At 44.0% G+C, this 23,630-nt stretch overlaps 2 protein-coding genes and 1 long non-coding RNA gene across 3 annotated transcripts; all 3 read left to right on the top strand.

The window, feature by feature from the left end:
• The first annotated feature begins 120 nt into the window (after window positions 1-120).
• On the top strand, window positions 121-7,510 carry LOC123492721 (uncharacterized HIT-like protein Synpcc7942_1390). Its single transcript, XM_045225648.1, has 5 exons — window positions 121-279; window positions 591-737; window positions 901-1,005; window positions 1,114-1,186; window positions 6,686-7,510. The coding sequence occupies exons 1-5, from the start codon at window positions 193-195 to the stop codon at window positions 6,775-6,777; spliced, it is 504 nt and encodes a 167-aa protein (XP_045081583.1). The 5' UTR covers window positions 121-192; the 3' UTR covers window positions 6,778-7,510.
• Window positions 7,511-9,045: 1,535 nt separating this feature from the next.
• On the top strand, window positions 9,046-11,763 carry LOC123492722. The gene is made up of 4 exons (XR_006661846.1): window positions 9,046-9,274; window positions 9,959-10,021; window positions 11,269-11,343; window positions 11,508-11,763. It is a non-coding gene; the product is annotated as an uncharacterized LOC123492722 (long non-coding RNA).
• A 661-nt stretch (window positions 11,764-12,424) lies between these two features.
• LOC121584659 (long-chain-fatty-acid--CoA ligase ACSBG2) lies at window positions 12,425-22,178 on the top strand. The gene is given in 16 exon segments (XM_045225649.1): window positions 12,425-12,453; window positions 12,455-12,617; window positions 13,144-13,232; window positions 13,440-13,468; window positions 13,471-13,559; window positions 14,428-14,508; window positions 14,880-15,029; window positions 17,480-17,647; window positions 17,829-18,010; window positions 18,258-18,491; window positions 18,678-18,756; window positions 18,758-18,859; window positions 18,861-18,897; window positions 20,348-20,487; window positions 20,700-20,943; window positions 21,460-22,178. Coding segments are annotated over 16 exon segments (1,887 nt in total). The 5' UTR covers window positions 12,425-12,439; the 3' UTR covers window positions 21,546-22,178.
• Window positions 22,179-23,630: the final 1,452 nt, after the last annotated feature.

The following is a 23,630-nucleotide window of genomic DNA, read 5'->3' as shown; positions in this document are numbered from 1 at the left end:
TACGGTTAGCAGTGGGTTAATGTTAAGGTTAGGCTCAGGTTTAACATCAGATTTTAAGAAGATAAATTGTAGAAATAGGCGAGGTTTATGACTTTGTGGATGTTTTAACTAGTGACGACCGGGGCAGCGCCGACATCATATCCGGGAAGATTGCAACTCTCCAAACGGAATTTGCACGGTGCACGCATAGTTATGAATTTTCGCCAACTTTTGCCAACACAATGCTTCAGGACAAGTGTTTACCGTTTACGCATTTTGCGCCCTGCATGCCGAGCAGAGGTAGCTATTCCGAGAATAAACCTAATTGTTTTAATCTTAGTAGTTAACACTTTCATGTTGTTGACTGTCGGAGAGCGTAATGGTCATGGGCAAGTGTGTCCTCCAGCTGGTACGGTAGCAGTACCCACTCACGAAGAGGTTGGGGCTGCCAGAATGGTTCATGGAGGTTTTGCAATTGACGGTGCCGCAGTATCTGCAGTGCAGTGTTTGCAATAGCATGCCTTCTTCTAAGGATCAATACAGAAGCTAATGTAACATTTTTGCAAGCTGCTAATTTGTCAACCTCTGTATTCTTGTTTGTCATGTCACAGAGACACTTCTGCACATCAAACACAAAGAATGATGAGGTGCGTCTGGCAGAAGAAGCAAGCAAGAAATATGGATCTCCAGCTCCAACTATCTTTTCCAAAGTGATTGACAAAAGTATTCCTGCAGATATCATTTATGAAGATGATAAGGTATACACCACACACAGACATGTATTCACATACGTATGTTTATTTTACTGTACTCCACGTAGACAATATATGATCAATATTCAGCCACAGGGTATAAGGGCATTATATTGATGTTCAATATTTCGGAATGTTATCATGCTTTTGTTGTTTTCCTTTTCTTCAGTGTTTAGCCTTCAGAGATATCAGTGCACAAGCTCCTGTGCATTTCCTGGTTATTCCCAGGGTCCCTATCCCAAAAATCAGTGAGGCCAAAGATGATGATGCTGAGGTAGCCTACTGATTTGTCTCTACTTTCTCTATATGTCCTTTTCTGATTTTGATCACAAGAAAGAGTCCTATTATGTTGAATTGTTGAACTCTTTGCTATTTTGTGTAGCTGTTAGGTCATCTCCTAGTGGTTGCAAAAAAACGTGGCGAAGAAAGAGGCATTGCAGAAGGTTACAGAGTGGGTAAGTATTAAGATGACCATAATTATTAGGCTTGGTGGGGACTCCAGGTGCAGAGACGGACACACGGACAGCAGAGGGTGAATTAGGATGTTGTTTATTCAGCGTGAATTGGCAGAGAGAAACAGTTCAGGGTGGAATAGCTTCAGACCGGGGTAGGAGCTGAGTGGGGGGAGAGCCAGTAGTCCGGAGAGCTGGATGACGAGGATATCAGACAACAGATGAGCAGGTTGCGCGTGGGAATGGCAGGTAGGCAGGCAGCAGGAACAGACGGGATCACAGGTAGTGTAGGAAACGAACTGGCGCTGGAGAGGTGTCCAGCCCGGGTAGATAACTGCTGGTTGATTGATGACAATGAGCCGCAGCTGGAAGTAACGGAGCATGAGAGAGAATGGCCACGCCCCGACCTAGATCCTCTGACTGGGCTGCACAGCAGGGGGAGACAGACACAAGACAACACACACACACAGGGGAAAAAGGAAAAGGGAAACAAGCGGGAACCGGACCAACAGTGCCAAACCGTAACAGTACCCCCCTCAACGGGCGCCACCCGGCGACCCACCCGGCTTGTCAGGGTGGTCCCTATGGAAGTCAGCCACCAGCTGCGGATCCAGTATAAATCGTCGGGGGAATCCAGGACCTCTCCTCGGGACCGTATCCTCCCAGTCCACCAGGTACTGAAGCCCTCTACCACGCCTCCGGACGTCCAGCAGTCTCCGCACTGTAGGCTGGATGGTCGTCAATACACGCGGTGGCGGAGGGGATCTACAGGCGGACACAAAGGGCTGGAGGAGACCAGCTTCAGCTGGGACACGTGAAATGTAGGATGGACTCTCATGGCCTGGGGAAGCTTCAACCGAACAGCCGAAGGGTTGATGATGGAGTCGATCTCGAAAGGACCAAATACCGGGGCGACAGCTTCACGGGAGTCAGTGCGCAGGGGATGTTGCTGGAGGAGAGCCAGACTCGCTGACCAGGCTGGAACTGGGGAGCGACTACCCTGTGCCTGTCCGCCACCCTCTTGTTACGCTCTGCTGTCCGTAGAAGGGCCTCACGGGTGTCCACCCACACCTTGCGGCAGCGACGAAGGTTATCCTGAACTGACGGGACGGCTAACTCCTTTTCTTGAGACGGGAACAATGGCGGTTGGTACCCCAAAGCCGCCTCAAAAGGTGAGAGGCCGGTGGCAGATGAGGTGAGGGAATTGTGGGCATATTCGACCCACGGGAGATGTTTGGCCCAGGTGGACGGGGTTCTGGGATGTCACACAGCGTAGAGCAGCCTCCAGGTCCTGATTGGTCCTCTCAGTCTGGCCATTGGACTGGGGATGGAAACCTGATGAGAGACTGACAGAGGCACCCAGAGCCGAACAAAACTCCTTCCATACCCGAGAAATGAACTGTGGACCTCTATCGACACTATGTCCACAGGTATTCCATGGGGACGGAATACATGTAGGACAAAGAGGTCGGCTGTCTCACTGGCAGACGGTAATTTTGGTAATGCAACAAAATGGGCAGATTTAGAGAATCTGTCCACGATGGTGAGTATGGTGTCATTACCCTCAGACATAGGAAGTCCAGTGACGAAGTCCAAGGCCACGTGAGACCAAGGACTCACCGGGACTGGGAGAGGCCGCAGCAGGCCCGAAGGAGCCCTGTGGGAAGCCTTATTTTGGGCACAGATGGAACAGGCCGCCACGTACTCCCGGACGTCAGCCTCGGCGGATGGCCACCAAAAGTGCCTCTTAAGTAGCGTACAGTGTACGGTTCATACCAGGGGTGGCAGGAGAATCGTGAGGTGTGGATCCAGTTGAGCACTTGCGGCGCGCACGGCTGCGGGAACATAGAGAAGGTCGGGGGGCCATCGGCCGTCCCAGGTTCCAACTCTTGTGCCGATCGGACGAGGACTCGATTTCCCAGTGAACAGCCGCCACCAAACAGGAAGCGGGCAGAACAGGTTCAGGATTGCTGAAGTCTTCATTGTCTGTAAACTGGCGAGAGAGAGCATCAGGCTTGACATTACGTGTGCCAGGACGATATGTTAAAATAAACTTGAACCTGCTGAAGAACAGAGCCCATCTGGCCTGACGGGAGTTCAGCCTCTTGGATGACTGGATGTAAGCCAGGTTCTTGTGGTCTGTCCAGACTATGAAGGGTTGCTCTGCTCCGTCTAGCCAGTGCCTCCACTCCTCCAACGCCAACTTGACAGCAAGCAACTCCCGGTTACCCACGTCGTAGTTCTTCTCAGCAGGGGTCAATCTCCTGGAGAAAAGGCCACAGGATGGAGCTTCTGGTCCGTGGGGGGAACGTTGTGACAGGACTGCCCCCACCCCGAATCAGAGGCGTCCACTTCCACAATAAACTGCAAACTAGTGTCTGGATGAATAAGAACAGGTGAGGTGGTGAACAGTTCCTTCAATGTACTCACAGCTGACTCGGCCTCAGGCGTCCACAGAATGGCACCTTAGGGGGAGGTGAGCTTGGTCAGGGGGCAACCACTCGGCTGAAACCCCTGATGAAGCGGGGTAGAAGTTGGCGAAGCCCAGGAAGCGTTGTAGCTGCTTCCGAGACGTGGGTGTGGGCCACTCCACAACCGCTCTGATCTTGTCAGGGTCTGGGTGACACTTGTCCCCGCTCGATAATAAAGCCCAAAAAGGGGACGGACTGCCGGTGGAACTCACATTTTTCTGCTTTCACATACAGTTTATTTTCCATGAGGCGTTGGAGAACCAGACGGACGTGGGAGACGTGTTCATCCTGTGACTTAGAGAATATTAGAATGTCATCCAAATAGACAAACACAAAACGGTGTAGAAAATCCCTCAACACATCGTTCAACCATGGCCTGAAACACTGCTGGGGCGTTAGTGAGACCGAATGGCATGACTAGGTATTCAAAGTGTCCGAGAGGGGTATTGAACCCAGTCTTCCATTCGTCTCCGGCCTGATCCTAACGAGGGTGGTAAGCGTTACGTAGGTCGAGTTTGGTAAACACGGTGCACCATGAAGGGGTTCAAATGCTGAGTTGATGAGAGGCAGGGGTCGTATTTCTGACTGTGATGTTATTAAGTCCTCTGTAGTCAATGCAGGGGCGTAATGTTTTGTCCTTCTTCTCTACAAAAAGAACCCAGCACCAACAGCGGAAGATGAGGGACGAATGATGCCAGAGGCTAGGGAGTCGCCTATGTAGGTTTCATTAGCTTCTCTCTCAGGACGGGACAGATTGAAAAGCCTGACTGGACGGCAAAGGGGCTCCAGGCAGTAACTCAATAGCGCAATCGTATGGCCTATGAGGTGGTAATGAAAGTGCCTTGGACTTACTGAATACCTCGGCCAGGTCCAGGTACTCCTCAGGGACTGAAGAGAGGTCTGGGGTTTTGACAGGGGAAGCAGGGGAACCTACCGAGGGCGGAATAGCCGACCCAAGGCAAACAGAATGGCAGTGAGTGCTCCAACTGTGTATTTTGTGGTTTTGCCAGTCAATATGGGGGTTGTGAATGCTAAGCCAAGGGAAACCGAGGATAAGGGGGGAGGCCGAGAGGAGACTACTTTAAACTGGATGGTTTCTTTGTGATTGCCGGACAGCATGAGAGAAACGGGGACAGTTTGATGGGTGATGTTGGCAAACTGATGGCCGTCAATAGCGGTTACTGTTATAGGCTTAGGCAGGGGCTTAACAGGGATCTCAGCCTGAGTGACCAGGTTAACGTCAAGGAAACTATCCTCAGCACCAGAGTCGATGAGAGCAGCTAGTGGGAGAGATAGATTCCTGAACTGGACTGTAGCTGGGATAACTAGACGGGGTGCTGTGGGCATTGAGTCAGGTGTAGCACTCGCAAGTATGCCCACTTTTACCTGCGAGCTTGGTCTTTTGGGCGAACCGGACAGTTAACCAGGAAATGAGTGCGGTCCCCACAGTACATGCACTCACCAGCCCGCATGCGCCCGTTCCTTTTCGGCAGGGGACAGACGAGCACGGCCCAGCTGCATGGGCTCGTCTAGTTCCGTGGAGGGATCCGCTGCGGTGTGTGGGCGGTGTCCGAGTGGTGGTGTAGCTCGGGCTGCAGAAAGCGAGGGGGCCCCGCCTGCGGTGTGGACCCCGACCGCCCCTCTCCTGTCTCCTCTCCCGTAGCCTGTTGTCTATTCGTGTAGCAAGGGAAACGAGAACATGAAGGTTAGCAGGCTCATCACCGAACAGCTAGTTCATTCTTAATCGTGTCACTTAGACCGTTAACAAACGCTCCCTGAAGAGCTTCGTCATTCCACTTGGAATCGGCTGCCAAGGTCCAAAAATCAATGGCGTATTCAGCCACGCTACCCGTGCCCTGTCGTAGCTTCAATAGTCTCTTTGTGGCGGTCCCGCATGGTCCGGTGATCAAACACAACTTTCAATTGAGAGGAAAAATCGTCAAACGACAGGCTGGCAATCTGCTGAGTAGAACAAGCCGCTTCTGCCCAAATCAAAGCTTTGCCCCCTCATTAACCCCAGTGCGTAATGTACCTTTGAGGATTCAGTGGAGAAAGACAGGGGCTTCTGTTGGAACACCAAGCGGCACTGAAGCAGGAAACCACGGCATTTGTTCAGGTCCCCGGTGAAAGGTTCGGGTGAGGTTGTAGGGGGGTTCCCGAAGGGCAGGAGCGGAAGCCGAGCCTGGAGCCACTGTAGGAGGAACAGGCGGAGGAGAAGCAGAGGGAGGAAGGGTAGTGAGTGTTACCAGGTTAGCTACCTGAGAGGTGAGATGAGATACTTGATCCAACAACTGCTGGTTGTTATCCACAAGAGTCCGGATGAGTTGGTCGTGTTGTCCCAATAACATTCCCTGTGAATGGAGGCGCGTTGTACGCCATCACCCGTTGTTTCATGTGGCATCTCTGCTGAGTCCATGTTTGGCCAGTTCGTTCTATTAGGCTTGGTGGGGGACTCAGGTGCAGAGACGGACACACGGACAACAGAGGGTGAATTAGGATGTTGTTTATTCAGCGTGAATTGGCAGAGAGAAACAGTTCAGGGTGGAATAGCTTCAGACCGGGGTAGGAGCTGAGTGGGGGGAGAGCCAGTAGTCCGGAGAGCTGGATGACGAGGATATCAGACAACAGATGAGCAGGTTGCGGCGTGGGAATGGCAGGTAGGCAGGCAGCAGGAACAGACGGGATCACAGGTAGTGTAGGAACAAACTGGCGCTGGAGAGGTGTCCAGCCCGGGTAGATAACTGCTGGTTGATTGATGACAATGAGCCGCAGCTGGAAGTAACGGAGCATGAGAGAGAATGGCCACGCCCCCTGACCTAGATCCTCTGACTGGGCTGCACAGCAGGGGGAGACAGACACAGACAACACACACACACAGGGGAAAAAGGAAAAGGGAAACAAGCGGGAACCGGACCAACAGTGCCGAACCGTAACAATAATATGTAGTATCAATCTACATATGAGCGTCACACATTTCACAGATACATATTTAGTTGTTATAAACATATAACTGCATTTCTATCTTCCACAGTGATCAACGATGGGAAGCATGGTGCCCAGTCTGTATACCACCTCCACATCCACGTCCTGGGAGGCAGACAGCTGAACTGGCCGCCAGGCTAACAGATGGACTTCCTGTCTTAGCGGGGTTAGTTTCATGTTAACCTTAAAGAGCAACTGTCCCAAAAAAACAACTTCTCATTTAGAAAACAGCCTATGTGGCATCGATATGAGTCGAAACATTTATTCTACTATCAAAATTGACTACAATGTGTAAATAAGATAATTTTGGTCATAAAGTCAGTCTCGTCCAAAAATAGTTTTGTGAGACTTGTGGTCGGGACTGCATCACAACGTATATTAAGGTTGGGTTTGTTTCAGTCCAGCCCAAATTCCCACATCTGGCAGCACCCATTAAGTAATCATCAATTTGGAACTTAATGCCCATGGTCAATTTGGGTTTACTTTGGATATCCCTATGGGGCTAGTTACGGACCATTGGTAAATTACACATTGTACATGGGACAATATGTTAAATTCCGATAGCTCCAAATGTCAATGACTTCACCTCAAACCAACTATAAATTGTAGAAATTCATATACAAATATTGAAAGCATTTAATTAGAAAACTAAAAGGTGTGCAACATGAAAATATTGTCATTTACATTGTGTAATTTATTGACAGTTCCTAACTTGCCCCGGAGGTAGGCTATCCAAAGTCGAGCAAACATTGCCATAGTCGCACACCAGCTGGCTTAAACTAATTGGCTAACTCTTAAAAAAACCAAAACATTTTTAGTCATTTTAGCAGACGCTCTTATCCAGAGCGACTTACAGTTAGTGAATACATATTTTTTTAAATACTGGCCCCCCGTGGGAATCGAACCCACAACCCTGGCGTTGCAAACGCCATGCTCTATCAACTGAGCTACATCCCTGCCGGCCATTCCCTCCCTACCCTGGACGACGCTGGGCCAATTTGCCGCCCATGAGTCTCCCGGTCGCGGCCGGCTGCGACAGAGCCTGGATTCGAACCAGGATCTCTAGTGGCACAGTTAGCACTGCGATGCAGTGCCTTAGACCACTGCGCCACTCTTCCCACCTGCGAACACACACGAGACACCCACATAAAACCACACCCGAAATCAACTCATGTTTGAATTCAGTCATGGTCGCTAGCATTTCTTAATGAACCAAATTTAAAATGAGGCCAGATCAGGAAGTGCAGTCGCCCTTTAACCTCAGTCACATACAAATATAATGAAGCTCTTGGGTCTGACTATTTCAATTTGTCCAAAGTTAAATATTTTCATCCTATTGAACTATTATGTAATTTAACTATTGTGTAATGTGATATGTTGATTGATGTAATTGTACAGTTTGCCTGTATGTAAAAATATGGAATAAAACAAAGTTCTGTGAATGATTTCAACAATATTTCTACATTTGTCAAAATTAATGCAACTGTTTTGGAGATGTCACAAGCTGGCCCAATTCCATAGGAAATGTCACATATGTTAGATGTTGTTGTTACTATGTGCTATTTTGATATTGTAGCTCCCTTAATATTTCTGGCAGATCTCCAGAAACTTGTTGCGGCAATATAACTGGGCAGGTGTGGTGTGACTGTTGGTATGACCTTGGTGCCCAGGATATACTGTAGGTTACTCTGTATCATCTGGAGTGCATGGTTGAACTTTCACCTGCATTTACTAAAACACCATGTCCAGGTTCAGACTATTGCAGTTCTCAAATCGTACAAACACCCCTCAATACACATGAAATAAGAATGATACTTTGACCTAAGATACAGAATTTAACCCCCAGAGATATGTGTAATAACAGGTCAATAGCAATATCTATTAATCTTAGAAAACAACTTAGTTCACATTGATTTGTTAAAAATAATTCAATGCAGAGGTGTTTCACATCACAAAAAGGTATTGTTGCACAATGTTTGTTCTACAGATGAAAGATCTGTGTATTGTGTGGTCAAAGTATACTCTTTCCTCATAAACTTTCAGAAGTTATCTTGCTTTATCAGCTCATGTTATATCCCGATGATATAAATCCGATAAGGGCTGCTTTGGTCCAGTCTAAATGACCAGTGTCTTAACCGAAAGTGGTGGTTTTACTTCATATTCTTAGAATATACTTTTAATCAGAAATATTTGTCCTCTACGCACAACAAAGATCATGAAATTAGTCTTAAAACTGTTTTACATTTACTTAAACAGGCACAGCAATGTCAACACTGGCTTAACTCAGATCCTTAGGCTATAATGTAGTCTGCTACCCCCACACAGCCTCCTTGTCAGTTTCCAGCACATATGGCTGCGGAAGGGAACCTTATTTCAAATCTATTGGTGGATTGTTAACTAGCCATTTGACCCTTAGTAGGTGTTGGGGAAATTACGTAACAGTGCGGACGGACCTGAGTGGGACGGTACTGTCCCCCGAACAAGACCTCCACAAGCTTATCAGCTGCTGTCCTGGGTCCCATGTTGTGCACATCACATCGAGGCCCATCCAAGTTTGCCCTGCACTCTCTCCTGCCAAGTTGATATCGTATAGCACCTGCCTCTGTCTGTCCCTGTCTGAACAAGGTCTCTGAACAAGGTAGGATATCTTCTCTGTCTTTATTCAATAGAATGGTATTATAATATTCTGCTGAATATTACTACTCTTTTTGAATGTGTCCTTGGACTCTTTCACAATATGCTTATTTTTTTATGTGTTAGAGCACCACCTCAATCTACAACTCACAGACAGCTCTTGCAACATGTTCCTACAGTCCTTCCTCACATGTCAGAGTGGTGAACAGGGGTCATTTGTCTGTCTGTCTTGGTTTGTGAAATCAATTTGAAACAGTTGGACAGTTCTTGCATTATAAACCTCTGTGAATATTTAGTATTAAGACAAATGTGGTAGTCAGCGTCTACAGCAAAGCATTGACTGATGCTGGGATGTATTTGTCTAACCATTAAAACCAAGAGTAACTGTGATTTTGACCTTTAGATTGCCCTCTGGTAATGATACAGTAGCCTTCACCATATATAATGTTTGAATCTCAGTGGCGAAGGCATGTTCAGAGTGAAAAAATTTGACCAGTAGCCTATAATAGCTGCAAGCGTTGGTTGCCTAAGATATACAGTATATAGAAAGAAACAAACATGACCTAGCCTACATCTCAGGACATTAATGTAAAACCATGTTAGAACTAAACTGAACCAAGCAGGTTCCTCGTGTTTTATTGTTTGGCCAACAGGCTCAGGCTTCTTCTTTATTGTCTCCTGCTACAAGGTCTCTCTAGTGCTAGCCTGGGTCCCTCTGAGGCTGTTGCTGCTGGTGAGATACACACAGACTGTGAGCATCTATGAAAATATTTCTAAAATATATTTCAATATTTTAAATGGACATGTAGGAGCATAGCTACAGGTGTATATTTTTGTGTCAAGTTGCTACCTGTAATAGATCATCTGTTAAGAGGTAAGCATAGAGATTCTATCCAATTTATGTATTACAGTTAATTGTTTTTTGGCAGAAATGTCAGTGAGCAGTAATGTTTGCATAATTCTGTGCAAAAGTTTATTGGCTACTATATTGCCACATAGCATAGGGAATCATTTTGCAATTATGATGAACTTTGCCCTAGAGAAATCTTGGCCATAGTTATCTGATCTATCTGGTCAGATCTTCTGTCCTTTTCTATTTTAAGTGGTGATAGTGATAGAGCAATGTCCTCATGAACCAGATTCAAATTTCATATCGCTGTTATAAGCTCTATGTCTCAACATTTTAATTGCTTGTTTGAATTTTAACCGCATCTTTCTCTCCATACATGTTTAAAAATGTATTGGCAATATTGTATACCCAAGGTATGTTATCATTATGATCTGAATGTCATAGCTAAACTATAGCTGCTCCGCTTGAAAATTGTCTTCACAATTTCAAGATAAAACCACTAGATGGCATAATTTCACTGAAATTGTCCATCATAGCCTGATTGACTTCATGTCAGAGATAATGATGAAGGATCATGGTCAAGTAACCCAACATTACAAGTAACCCAGCATGTTACTTTATATACACTTCAATACAAGCTTTGGGCCAATGTTGTATTTGAACACATGTAATAACCAACACATTTATTATGTGTGTGTATGAAGATAACTACTGAACAGAATCTTGACTGAGATCTATCTGCCTTTGAAGATAAGACAAAAAGTGTTTCTCAGCATAAATGCATGCTCACCCCTTAGCTGTCTCAGACCCTTTTTTCAATGTCACTTTCTTGGTCAACTGTCTTGGTGTAACCTACTGTATTTAAGTTAAAGGTTGGAAAAAGCTCTGCAAATTGTTACATGTTTTTGGCACAAACCCCTTAATTTCGCCATTCTTTATCAATCTAACCAAGCAGCCATTGGCACACTGCCTCTGACAATGTCATGTTGCAATACCCACTCATATAAGGATCCAGGAGGGAACACTTATTTTCTTGAAATTAGTAGAATATCAGGAGCCTTTGCACAACCTAGTTAGATATTTTATTAATTTGATGATCTAGCGGTTTTTGCACGTCTAATATAGATATTTGACCTCTTTTATTTAAGCAATTACAAGATGTCTGACCAACAGGATTCCGTTGTCACCAATGGGGTTCCTGTCGTAGAAAAGAGTTCTGAGAGGTATGTGGACCTATCGTAACCTTCTATGCTGGAGACTAATTCTGTCAGGACTGTTGAAATACCAGTTTATTATTACTTAATATTTACCAAATAATGGTACAGTATTTAATTACTGAGTGTTTATTCATTTAAAGTATATTTTATTTTCATGTTTTTGATTCTAGTTGTGTGAGTGACATTCCTCTTGGAGAAACCAAACAGTTAGCACAAGTTGCGAAACTCCAACAGAAGGATATCTACTCCAGTCCCCTCGTCAACGGAGGAGTAGTAGAACATACACAACCAAACTCTGAGTCAGAGTCTGATGGAGAAGACAAAGACAGCCAGGAGACAGCTGCTGTAGAACCTGCAGTGATAACCCCATCAAGCATACCTGAAGCAACAGCCAAACCACCCAGATCACCTGGACTAGAGGGACCTCAAGGGATCCTCTCTCAGGGTAATAGCAGCTTATGGTGGTAGGGATACATTTTTTAAAAAATAGGATATTGACTCAACCTAACTGAAGCAGAACATATGTTTTATCACCTGTAAGAGGCACATGATATATGTTTTGTAATTCATAATATAGCAGCTATAAAGACATTTGTGAAACAGGTTGACAGAACTGTGCCTGAAAGCATAATCATTTAAGGGTTGCAGACACTCATGAACAGTCAATTATTATTTGATCTATGACTATGAGAAATCTTTTCTTTTGCCTGTAATTCTTTTTTTGTTTTCGATCAATCAACTTTAACCTTTTCTATTTAATCAGAGCAATGTTCAACACTAAAACCTGATTGGTGGGTAGGCAGGGACATTCTCTGAAGTAATCTGATACAGGCAGCCCAAATATTTATGCTTCACACTGGCTGCGAAGGAGGAAGGAGTAAAGCTGTACCTACCTGCATTCCACTGCATTCTTGTGGGAACAGGGAAGGGGAATACTAGTCTCTAAGATTACTCCATAAACGACCACTGATGACAGGCAACTGCTACCCCTGCTGTCCCCTTACTACAGGTGCCTCGGTGCCCCCTGAAGCTGTCGGATGTGTCCCTGGCCCCAGCAGAGCAGCTCTGGTGCACCTCCAGGGACCAGGCAGTCAAGCTGAGGATGGCTGAGACGGGGCCGGATCCGAGGCCCCATGACCGTCCACCAGATGTTCTTGAAGACGGTGAAGATCTATGGAGACCTGCCCGCGGTGGCGTCCAAGAAAGAGGGGCAGTGGGTCACCCTGAACTGGAGGGAGTACTACCAGCAGTGCACGAGCGGCGCCAAGAGCTTCCTCAAGGTCTGTATATTGATGTAGTTGTGTGAGTGTCTGTGCTCTTTAGTTGCTCTATGGTCTATGCTTGCGTGAGATTTAATAGAAAAGGTTTTCTATGCTCTATGTTATGATGTACTTGTACCTGGATGTGCTCTGTATTTTTCAATGGCTCGAGGCCTAGGAGTATTTTTGAACTGCGCCAGTGAATTCTAATAGAATATTAAATATAATGCAGATCTGTTAACATCACTGAATCTTCAAATAGGCTATGGACTATTTAGAATTTGACCTCCAGAGAGAGGGGATTATGAATGTTTGCACAGCAGAAAGAATGTTCTCCCATTGTCATTTCTGTCTCCTTGTAAGAATGGTGCTGGTGAAAACCAACACTTGGGTGTGTTAGATTCAAAGCTAAAGTTACTTGTCACGGAGAGGCGATAAAGTGGAGTAGTTTACAAAGCATCATATAGGTCAACAGTAAATGAGGCAGTGTGCCACATTCTCATTGATTATACATTTTTATTTCGGTCTCTTCCCCCCTCTACTGTAGTTGGGGCTGGAGCGTTACCATGGCGTCGGTATTCTGGGCTTTAACTCTCCCGAGTGGTTCATCTCAGACATCGGCTGTATCCTGGCTGGGTAATAATAACAATAATTTTCCATATAGCATGCACTGTCTTACCATGCACTACCCTGCACTATTGTTCATACTGCATTCTGTGAGACTTAGACAACCAGCTGCTTACTCATAGAAGGCTAATTCATCCCACACACTCCAAGGACAGCAATCACAGTCTAAACTACCTCAATAAGAAAGTTGTCTGACCTGATGTGTGTGGTCTGCCAGGGTTTTGCTGCAGGCATATACACCACCAACTCCCCGAGGCGTGTCAGTATGTGGCAGACAACTGTGAGGCTAACGTCCTGGTGGTGGAGAACCACAAACAGCTCCTCAAAATCCTCCAGGTGAGACCCCATAACACGAAGATTTTAAAATTACAATAATCCAATACTGCGCTCTAAATTGTATTTGTAAGTAGATCGAGTGAACATAGTCTCTTTATACATGTATTGATTTTGTGCCAAAATGATTAATTATACAGTGGGGAAATGAATACTGTGAAGCATGGGGGTGGAAACATCATGCTTTGGGGCTGTTTTTCTGCAAAGGGACCAGGACGACTGATCTGTGTAAAGGAAAGAATGAATGGGGCCATGTATCGTGAGATTTTGAGTGAAAACCTCCTTCCATCAGCAAGGGCATTGAAGATGAAACGTGGCTGGGTCTTTCAGCATGACAATGATCCCAAACACACCGCCCGGGCAACGAAGGAGATACTTCGTAAGAAGCATTTCAAGGTCCTGGAGTGGCTTAGCCAGTCTCCAGATCTCAACCCCATAGAAAATCTTTGGAGGGAGTTGAAAGTCCGTGTTGCCCAGCGACAGCCCCAAAACATCACTGCTCTAGAGGAGATCTGCATGGAGGAATGGGCCAAAATACCAGCAACAGTGTGTGAAAACCTTGTGAAGACTTACAGAAAACGTTTGACCTGTGTCATTGCCAACAAAGGGTATATAACAAAGTATTGAGAAACTTTTGTTTTTGACCAAATACTTATTTTCCACCATAATTTGCAAATAAATTCATTAAAAATCCTACAATGTGATTTTCTGGAATTTTTTTTCTCATTTTGTCTGTCATAGTTGACGTGTACCTATGATGGAAATTACAGGCCTCTCTCATCTTTTTAAGTGGGAGAACTTGCACAATTGGTGGCTGACTAAATACTTTTTTTCCCCACTGTAAATTCCCTACTTTGTCCATACCTTTCAGATTAAGGACCAGCTTCCACACTTGAAAGCTATTGTTCAGTACAAGGATGAACTGCAACAGAAGCTGCCAAACCTGTACACTGTAAGTTTGTATTGAAATGAAGAAGATCTATAAGCAGCATCATGTTTAGCCGCCCGGGAAAAAAACATTCCTGATTTGCATAACGGATATAGCAATGTTAGTAGCACACAGTATTTCCTTGAATATTGTAGTACACAATATTTCCTGTCACACACTGTAACTGTTACTGTGAGACTCTTAATCCCTTCACATTACTGAGCAAACTGAGCCAAGTCAAGCTGTACTGGGCTGGCTTGATTACGCATCCACCATAGTTGATGGAACCCTTCTGAAAAGGACAATGTGAAAATAAAATATCCAAGCCAGTACGGTTGAGATTGGCCCTATATTGTGAATCAGGTGTTATTGACTCAACCTCTGTCCTCCTACAGTGGGCTGAGTTTATGAAGCTGGGCGAGGAGGTGTCTGATGAACTGCTGGATGCCGTGGTGGACAGTCAGAGGGCTAACCAGTGTTGTACGCTCATCTACACCTCTGGAACCACGGGCAACCCCAAAGGGGTCATGCTAAGCCATGACAATGTGAGTATTGACAATGACATGATCAGTACGCGATTTCAATCTTGGTGGGGCAAAAAATAAAATAATGTGGGATGCATGCCAGCAAAGCCACTACACTACACTACACAACACAACACTAAACAATACATTCATTGCACTATAACGGTGACAAATGGTGCCCACAAACTGTTAGGGCCTACATAAAGCTGTCCCAACAGCAGAGTCCCAACAGCAGTCCCAACACCTTACCACTGCTACACCTGGCTATCAGCAGAGCCTTGTCTGGCAGCGAAAACAGTTCATTCAGACTCATTTACTGCCTTTAAAAAAACATAGCTGATATGGCTGACTTGCTTAAACAAATGTGGTTTCTACTGACAATTGAGATGTACAAACAATGGCATAAGGGGACGACAAGCAGATAAGAGGCAATCCGTAATTTCGATTAAGACATTAATGAGCGAGCTAGGACGGACGTAGTCAATATAACTATTTGTTCAGCACTTTTGAAATGTACAGCGACAGAATTCAGAACATGGGCCGTTCTTACAGTGTTCTCCCTGTACACCAAGTCAGAACCGTAGGATAAATAAAGGGGGCATATAAGCAGACAATGAAAGCTCTTACAATATTAGATGATTACATTTCTCAAAAACAGGTTATAGGCTACATGTGCACCACCAAGTCAGAACAGTAGGCGAAATTAAGAGGTGAAAATCGACCAAATTATTAGGTGAGGCACATGGGCTACTAACAGCTTACTACACAACATACACTTAGTATTACTTTCTTAGCTACAGCATACATATCTCCCTGGCATATTACATTATTTATGCAGCAGCATACAATACCTTTTTAGACTCACCTTGTTGTGCTGTGCTCACTTGAACAGGAAGGTGGCGCAGCGGTCCTTCGTGGGCAATTTTTGTCATCAAACTTTGTCATCAAAGTCTGGCATTCTCTGGATTTATGGTGCTTTCAAGACAACTGGGAAAAGGTTGAATCATGATGACGTCAGTGATCTTTAGGTCATAGCTCTAGAAAGAGGCCCGAGTTCCGGATTTACAATTCCGAGTTGGATGAAAGTTCAAAACTAAGTTCAAAACTTATTTTCCCAGTCGTAGCTCGTTTTTCCCGAGTTCCCAGTTGTCTTGAACTCACTGAAGTCAGATTTTGCAGTTCCGAGTTAACAGTTGTTTTGAGCGCGACACAAATCATGCTTCATTGACAGCATGGCCAATGTTGAATGTTTATCATTTAAACCATGAAAAGAGACCTTTAATCTTAGACTTGGGACCACACAGCCACTCCACTGAATAGCAGGCTAATGATTGCTTTGCAATGCTTGCAGTTAGCCACTGATTCGTTCCAACCCACTCATTGTTGAATTTGCAACTTGTTGTGTAATGTTTATGTCCAATGGCTGATGAGCACCGATACATTTTATCTATAATTTCTCTTCATTATTTATCTTCATATGACAAGGATTAAAAAGGATTTGCCAGTAGATTGTCGACTTGATTAATGATGATGACTGCTAGTTAAGATTTTGAAAGTATGATGTTAACATGATCAGTCCAATCAAAGCTACTGTAGATGTAACGTGATTTTACGTCATTTTATCTGTGGCCAATGACCTTGAGCCTTCTTGGATGGGCACTTCTAATGTAACTCTATGGCAGCACGCAAGGGGCTTGAATTATCTAGCTCTACCCTTAGACTTGGCGGTGACGTAGTGTCCCCATGAGTGACATAACACTGAGCCAATCACGGCGCAACGCTCCGTATTTTCTAGCTGTGCTCAGACATGACTAACTGACAGAACACTTGAGAGGATCTGCAAAGAAGAATGGGAGAAACTCCCCAAATACAGGTGTGCCAAGCTTGTAGCGTCATACCCAAGAAGACTTGAGGCTGTAATCGCTGCCAAAGGTGCTTCAACAAAGTACTGAGTAAAGGGTCTGAATACTTATGTAAAAGTGTTATTTCAGTTTTTTATTTGTAATACATTTGCAAAAATGTCTAAAGACCTGTGTTTGCTTTGTCATTATGGGTATTGTGTGTAGATTGATGATCGAAAAAAACAATTTAATCAATTTTAGAATAAGGCTTTAACGTAACAAAATCTGAAAAAAGTTAAGGGATCTGAATACTTTCCTGAATGCACTAAAAATAGACTAGTCAGGAAAAAGGTCTATATTTACATGTACATTTACTGTACCGCACTATCCAGGTGGTTCCTCCTTCATCCTCACAGAATGTGGTGACGCCCTCAGACACATTATATGTACTATATAGTGGAGATAGCTCTTGGGCCACTGGGCACTGGATTCAGTATGTGAAAGTGTCACGGTTTTATCCATGTATTGTTCACATCAAGTAAAGGACAAACAAAACATCTTATAGTTTCCTCTGTGGTAAAGGAGGTTGTAATAACATTGGTTGAAAGCCTCATCTGACTCTCTCCTCAGATTACCTGGACTTCAAATGCGGCGGGCGCCATGACAGGTCTGCAACATGGTGTGGAGTGCGTGGTGAGCTACCTGCCCCTGAGCCATGTAGCTGCCCAGGTCAACGACATGTGGATCGCTATGAGATTTGCAGGGGCAACATATTTCGCAGACCCAGACGCCCTGAAGGTCAGAATCCCTAACTGTTATATTACAGATAATGATGCTGTGCATTGCTTTCCTTTCAAAATGCTGTTTACTAAGGCAATAATTGATTGAGGTGTGGTGGTTTGGTTTTGACTGGGTTGGGAAGGGTGGGACTGGGGTAACTTTATATGACTTGATAACTGGTAACTTTCTGATTTCATAGGGCTCTTTGGGGACTACTCTGAAAGAGGTGCGCCCCACCAGTTTCCTGGGAGTTCCCCGTGTGTGGGAGAAGATGCAGGAGAAGATGAAAGCCATCGGTGCCAAGTCCTCTGGTATGAAGAAAAGAGTGGCTGACTGGGCTAAATCCATCGGATTGCAAGTCAGCTACAGTGCCATGAATGGGTAAGGATTTATGTCAGGTTGTTGTTGTTCATTAAACCCACACTTCAGAAAGAAGGCATATTTTCAGTGCACCAAATTATTTTTGATTTGTTTCACCCATAGATATGATCTTATCAATAACATTAGAAAAAACATGCATCTTCACTCACGCCCAAATAGCATTTTTTACATCCTAAACTAGATTAAATTCCACCCCTAATATTTTCCACAATGTGTGGTATTCCTCCTTGTTTGTTGTGGATTACAGTGAGAACCTGGTGCCCTGGGGCTTCATGCTGGCAAACAACCTGGTGTTTAAGAAGGTTCGCTGGGCCATGGGCCTGGACCGCTGCAAGAACTGCTTAACGGGGGCCGCACCCATCACTAAGGAGACTCTGGAGTACTTCATGAGCCTTAGCCTCCCCCTGTATGAGCTGTATGGGATGAGTGAAAGCACCGGCCCTCACACCATCTCCTGGGAGAATAACTTCAAGATCATGAGGTCAGCAACTGGAAAACTAGGATGTGAACTGACATTTTTAATGACAGTTACATTAATTAATTTGTAGTTGACAAAGCTATCATTGCATAATAGCAAAGAATTAATTGATACTGATAAGCCATCAGATATGAAGTGACATCTAATAAACATTCTTGCTTTTCGGTCTCACCGTGATGTTATCCTCAGCTGTGGAAAGGTAGTGGTTGGCTGCCAGACCAAGTTGGATAAGCCAGACGAGGATGGGAATGGTGAGATCTGTTTCTGGGGGGCGTCATGTGTTCATGGGCTACCTGAACGAGCCAGAGAAGACTGAGAAGGCCCTGGACCAGGAGGGCTGGCTGCACTCTGGAGATCTGGGCAAGCACGACAAAGGACAACTTCCTATTCATCACAGGGAGGATAAAGGGTATAGTACTTACTTATAGTTTATTTTATAGATGTATATACAGTAGCCATTATACAACATGGCTGCCAGTGCTGGGTGTCAATGGGAATAGGATGCAGTTGCTCCTAGACACTGATCTACGTTAAATTTTATGTACCTTCTCCTGATCCTAAGTCTGTGCCTAAGGGTAACTTCCTCATATGAAAAAATACTATAGTATACTATGCTCTAAATACTGTAGTATTGCTATATTTATATACTATAGTATTGACTTTAGTGTTTTTGCTGAAGTATACTATAGTATTCACTGTAGTGTTGTTGCGGACATGACTGTAGTATACTATAGTATTCACTGAAGTGTTTTTGCGGCCATAACTGTAGTATACTATAGTATTCACTGAAGTGTTTTTGTGGACATGACCATAGAATACTATAGTATTCACTGTACTGTTTTTGTGGACATGACTGTAGTATACTCTAGTAAAATAGTATAAATACTGTAGTAAGAACTATTGTATATACTATAGCAATTACTGTAGTGTTTTTGCAGATATTACTGTAGTATTTAGTGTTTTTTGTTTCATTATCTTTGACATAGAAGTGGGCCTTTTTCCTTGAGCAAATTTTCCATAACCTGTAGGTAGGTAGGAATGGAGTCTGATCGGATATTTCAGAGCCTCTGCACTTCTCTATAACCTGTAGGGAATATACTTCGCATGTAGGTGTCTCACTCATGGGTGGTACAAATAGGGATATAGGGGATGGGAATGGGTGGAGTATATGCAAATGAAATACTGTTGTACTACTATAGTTTTAAAATCTTACTGTAGTATTTAATACAGTGTTTTTTTACGGATAATACCGTAGTATTTCAAATACACTGAGTGTACAAAACATTAGGAACACCTTCCTAATATTGAGTTGCACCCTCTTTTGCCCTCAAAACAGCCTGAATATGTCGGGGCATGGACTCTACAAGGTGTTGTTCTATAGGGAGGCTGGCCCATGTTGACTCCAATGCTTCTCACGGTTGTGCCAAGTTGGCTGGATGTCCTTTGGGTGGTGGACCATTCTTGATAGTAGAACACTGTGTAGACAGTCTCCCGAGTGGCGCAGTGGTCTAAGGCACTGCATCGCAGTGCTAGCTGTGCCACTAGAGATCCTGGTTCAATTCAGGCTCCGTCGTAGCCGGCCGCGACCGGGAGACCCATGGGGCGGCGTGCAATTGGCCCAGCGTCGTCCAGGGTAGGGGAGGGAATGGCCGGCAGGGATGTAGCTCAGTTGATAGAGCATGGCGTTTGCAACGCCAGGGTTGTGGGTTCGATTCCCACAGGGGGTATGAATTTTTTAAAATGTATGCACTAACTGTAAGTCGCTCTGGATAAGAGCGTCTGCTAAATGACTAAAATGTAAATGTAAAATGTAGACCTATGATCTAAATATCCTAAGAATGAAATCTCTTGTCCTGCAGAGCTTATCATAACAGCAGGAGGAGAGAACATCCCACCTGTACCAATTGAGGATGCAGTGAAAGCAGAGATCGCCATCATCAGCAACGCCATGTTGCTCGGAGACAAGTTGAAATTCCTCTCCATGATGCTCACGCTCAAAGTAAGGCCTCAAATGTTAGATGTGTCCTGTATTGCCAACTCCTATGGTCATTGGCATGCTTTAGAATTCTTGCTTTAGAATTATTAAGCAATTAGAATATAGTTATACAGCACGAACAGATCTGGAACCAGGCTATTTGATGTTTGCTCTGTTCAGCAAATACTACAACTCCTGGATCACTCCTAACCTTTGACCCCACTCTCCCTCCGTAGTGTGTAGTCGACGACAATGGTGAGCCGACGGATGAGCTGACCCCAGAGTCTGTGGCGTTCTGCCAGCAGCATGGCGTCACGGCAACCAAGGCCTCTGAGATCATAGCCAGTAAGGAACCAGCTATTTACAAGGCCATCCAGGAGGGCATAGAGCGCGTGAATGCTAAGGCCACCTCCAACGCCCAGAGAGTCCAGAAGTGGGTCATTTTGGACAGAGATTTCTCCATATCCGGGGGGGAACTGGGTGAGTCAGTCAGTGTGAGAAATCAGTGGCTGGTTTTTATTGGTTGGTTCTGTCTGTTTGAGCATGTGACAGAAGAGAGCAGTAAATAGTCTTGGATCGCATTTTCTTCCTCATCTTAGTGAGTTGATTTTGTGTGCTTCTTTGTTCATTGTGGGATTAAAATAAATATATATTAAACTAAAGCTAGATAACTAAACTAAAGCTAGTCTTGTGAGGTTGTAGGTCATTTTCAATAGATCATTTGCTTTTTCATAATTTGACACACTTTTACAAAGAACTCAGAGAGAAGTAAGTAAGTGTTTTGACAGTAATGTTTATCATGGACAGTATCTGATGCGGCAGTCTTGTGACTGTTTTATACCAAACAACATTCCTGTGGATACCATTGCATATTTGCATAATCTTTCTACCAAGCTGTTGAGGAAGTCAAATGTTGTGATTGAAGAAGCACAGGAAAGCGAGGACACCCATTTTGAGAGCACAGTAAGTCCATTATTTCTTCTATCTTCTCTCCAGGACCTACCATGAAGCTAAAGAGGGGGGTTGTTGTCAAAATGTTCCAGGAGAAAATCAACGAGATTTATGGAATGGCACAAGAATAACAGAGGAACTCAACAAGGACTAGAGAAAATTGGAAGACTGTAGTTATTGGACTATTAAATGCATATGTAGACATTTGAATGTGTCTCGTTCTCCAGTAACTAGAGAATTATCCCATTGGTATCTGCTCCATATCAATATTTATGCTGTTTTAATGTACATAAGATTTCACAGCAATGATATTTGCACTTTTTTTGTAAATAAACCGTATAATCATCATCGCCAAATCTAGTGTCCACAACAGTGAAAGCAGTTTGTGCTTCTTGTAAGCTACTCTGCAAAAATTAACTGTTATTGCAACCATGGCAATAGTTTCAAAGTCATATCACTATCATAGGCTTTTTAGTTTATTATTTGTTAAATATATGAACATGTTTGCAAAAACCACTTGTTATGTTATCTCAAGATGTGCCAGGAGAATCTAAGGAGATACCAAGGAGAATGTAAATGTAGCAATGCTATACTGTACACACTTCAAGTAAATGAGAATGCTATCAAAACAAAATCATTGTATCATTAATGTAATGTTTGTCAAGTGATTCCATCGTTATTTGGATGAGATACTGTAATATTAATTTTGTATTAGATTTTAGCCAATTCTTTTCCATGTACATTATAATAAATATTAAAATGTTTATTTTTATGTGTTAAATGAACATGATCAATAAAAGCAAAACGCAAACAAACTGTTCTGGACCCCCCAAAAAAACCATAACGTTGGTAGTATCTCACATGAACCTTACTTCCTGTCCAAGGTAGTGTCTTTGTTGTTTCACTTGAACAGCAATTATGAATTTCCTCATCAGAGGACAGTGCCTGTGATGTGACAGCTACTGTATGACTTCATAGAAACCATTTGACAAGAGGCTTTATACGCCGGAGGTTCTGCTGAGATAGCTCATGCTGAACTAGCTACGTACTGTTTGTTCTTATAGTTTTCCTACGAATGTCTGCTACTTGTCTTTTACAGGTGACCCCTTAATTATTGAAACCTCCATCCTGTGTAAATTAGGCAAGAGCCTATTGGGCTGATGGGGAACTCCCTGGACCGTGGTCTTATAATGGTATGTATTACAAACTGGGATACATACCCCACCATGAGAGGTGTTGTAGCAGTGTGGAAAAGTAATGTATTACAGTGACACTAAGCACCAGGTACAGTGGTGTTGGTCCTTCTCAAGTACTGTATCTAAACCTACTGATGTCACCAAACTACAGGAACCCACGGTAAAGTTTGTAATTATGGGAACTGAAGCCGTAAGCGTGGAGGTTCAACACAAATAGGTCTCCTTTAAATTCTTATAATACTAGAATTACCATTGAATTATCCCTAGTTTAGCTACCATGCTGTGTTATCATGTTTTGCTGCCATGCTGTGTTGTTGTCTTAGGTCTCTCTTTATGTAGTGTTGTGGTGTCTCTCTTGTCGTGATGTGTGTTTTGTCCAACATTACTTTTTTCTCTCCGCAGGAGGCCTTTTGCCTTTTGGTATGCCGTCATTGTAAATAAGAATTTGTTCTTACCTGACTTGCCTAGCTAAATAAAGGTTAAATAAAATAAAAATAAATGTAAACTGACCTCATGCCCCTTTTTAATTTCCCCTAAAAGATTGAACAGGATTGGCTAGGTAAGTACTATAGGTACAGTAATAGCTCCATCTGGTTTCTGGCATACTGTTTACATATATCCTTTCAGATCCTCACATCAGTGTCAAGAAAAGCCTATGGGGTAAGGACTGGCAGTAGTGTGGGTGACAGACAGTAGGGGTCAGTTGTGATTGGGAAGGATGTCATCTCAAAGCCTTCCAGGCCATTAACCTGGTCAACCAGACAGACTGCTGCTCTCATGTTTTGTTTCAGCGCAGTGTCCTTCTAGTTTAGGAGGCTTCAAGGCTACTGCAGGACAAAGAGAATTTGGCCAATTGTCAAACAGCATTTCAACAGACAAATTGGTCAATCAGCGACTGGTCAAAGTAATTTCACAATTTATTAGTGGGGAAAGGTTGCTGATGGCTGCATACTGATTGCACAAAGTTAAATCCCATAGGGGCTTACAGCATGATAGGCAACTGACATTAGTTATTTGACC

The sequence above is a fragment of the Coregonus clupeaformis genome, chromosome 16, assembly GCF_020615455.1.
Source record: "Coregonus clupeaformis isolate EN_2021a chromosome 16, ASM2061545v1, whole genome shotgun sequence".
Classification (NCBI taxonomy): Eukaryota; Metazoa; Chordata; class Actinopteri; order Salmoniformes; family Salmonidae; genus Coregonus; species Coregonus clupeaformis.
Note: the sequence above shows the minus strand (reverse complement) of the source record. Positions and strands in the feature narration are given on the sequence as shown.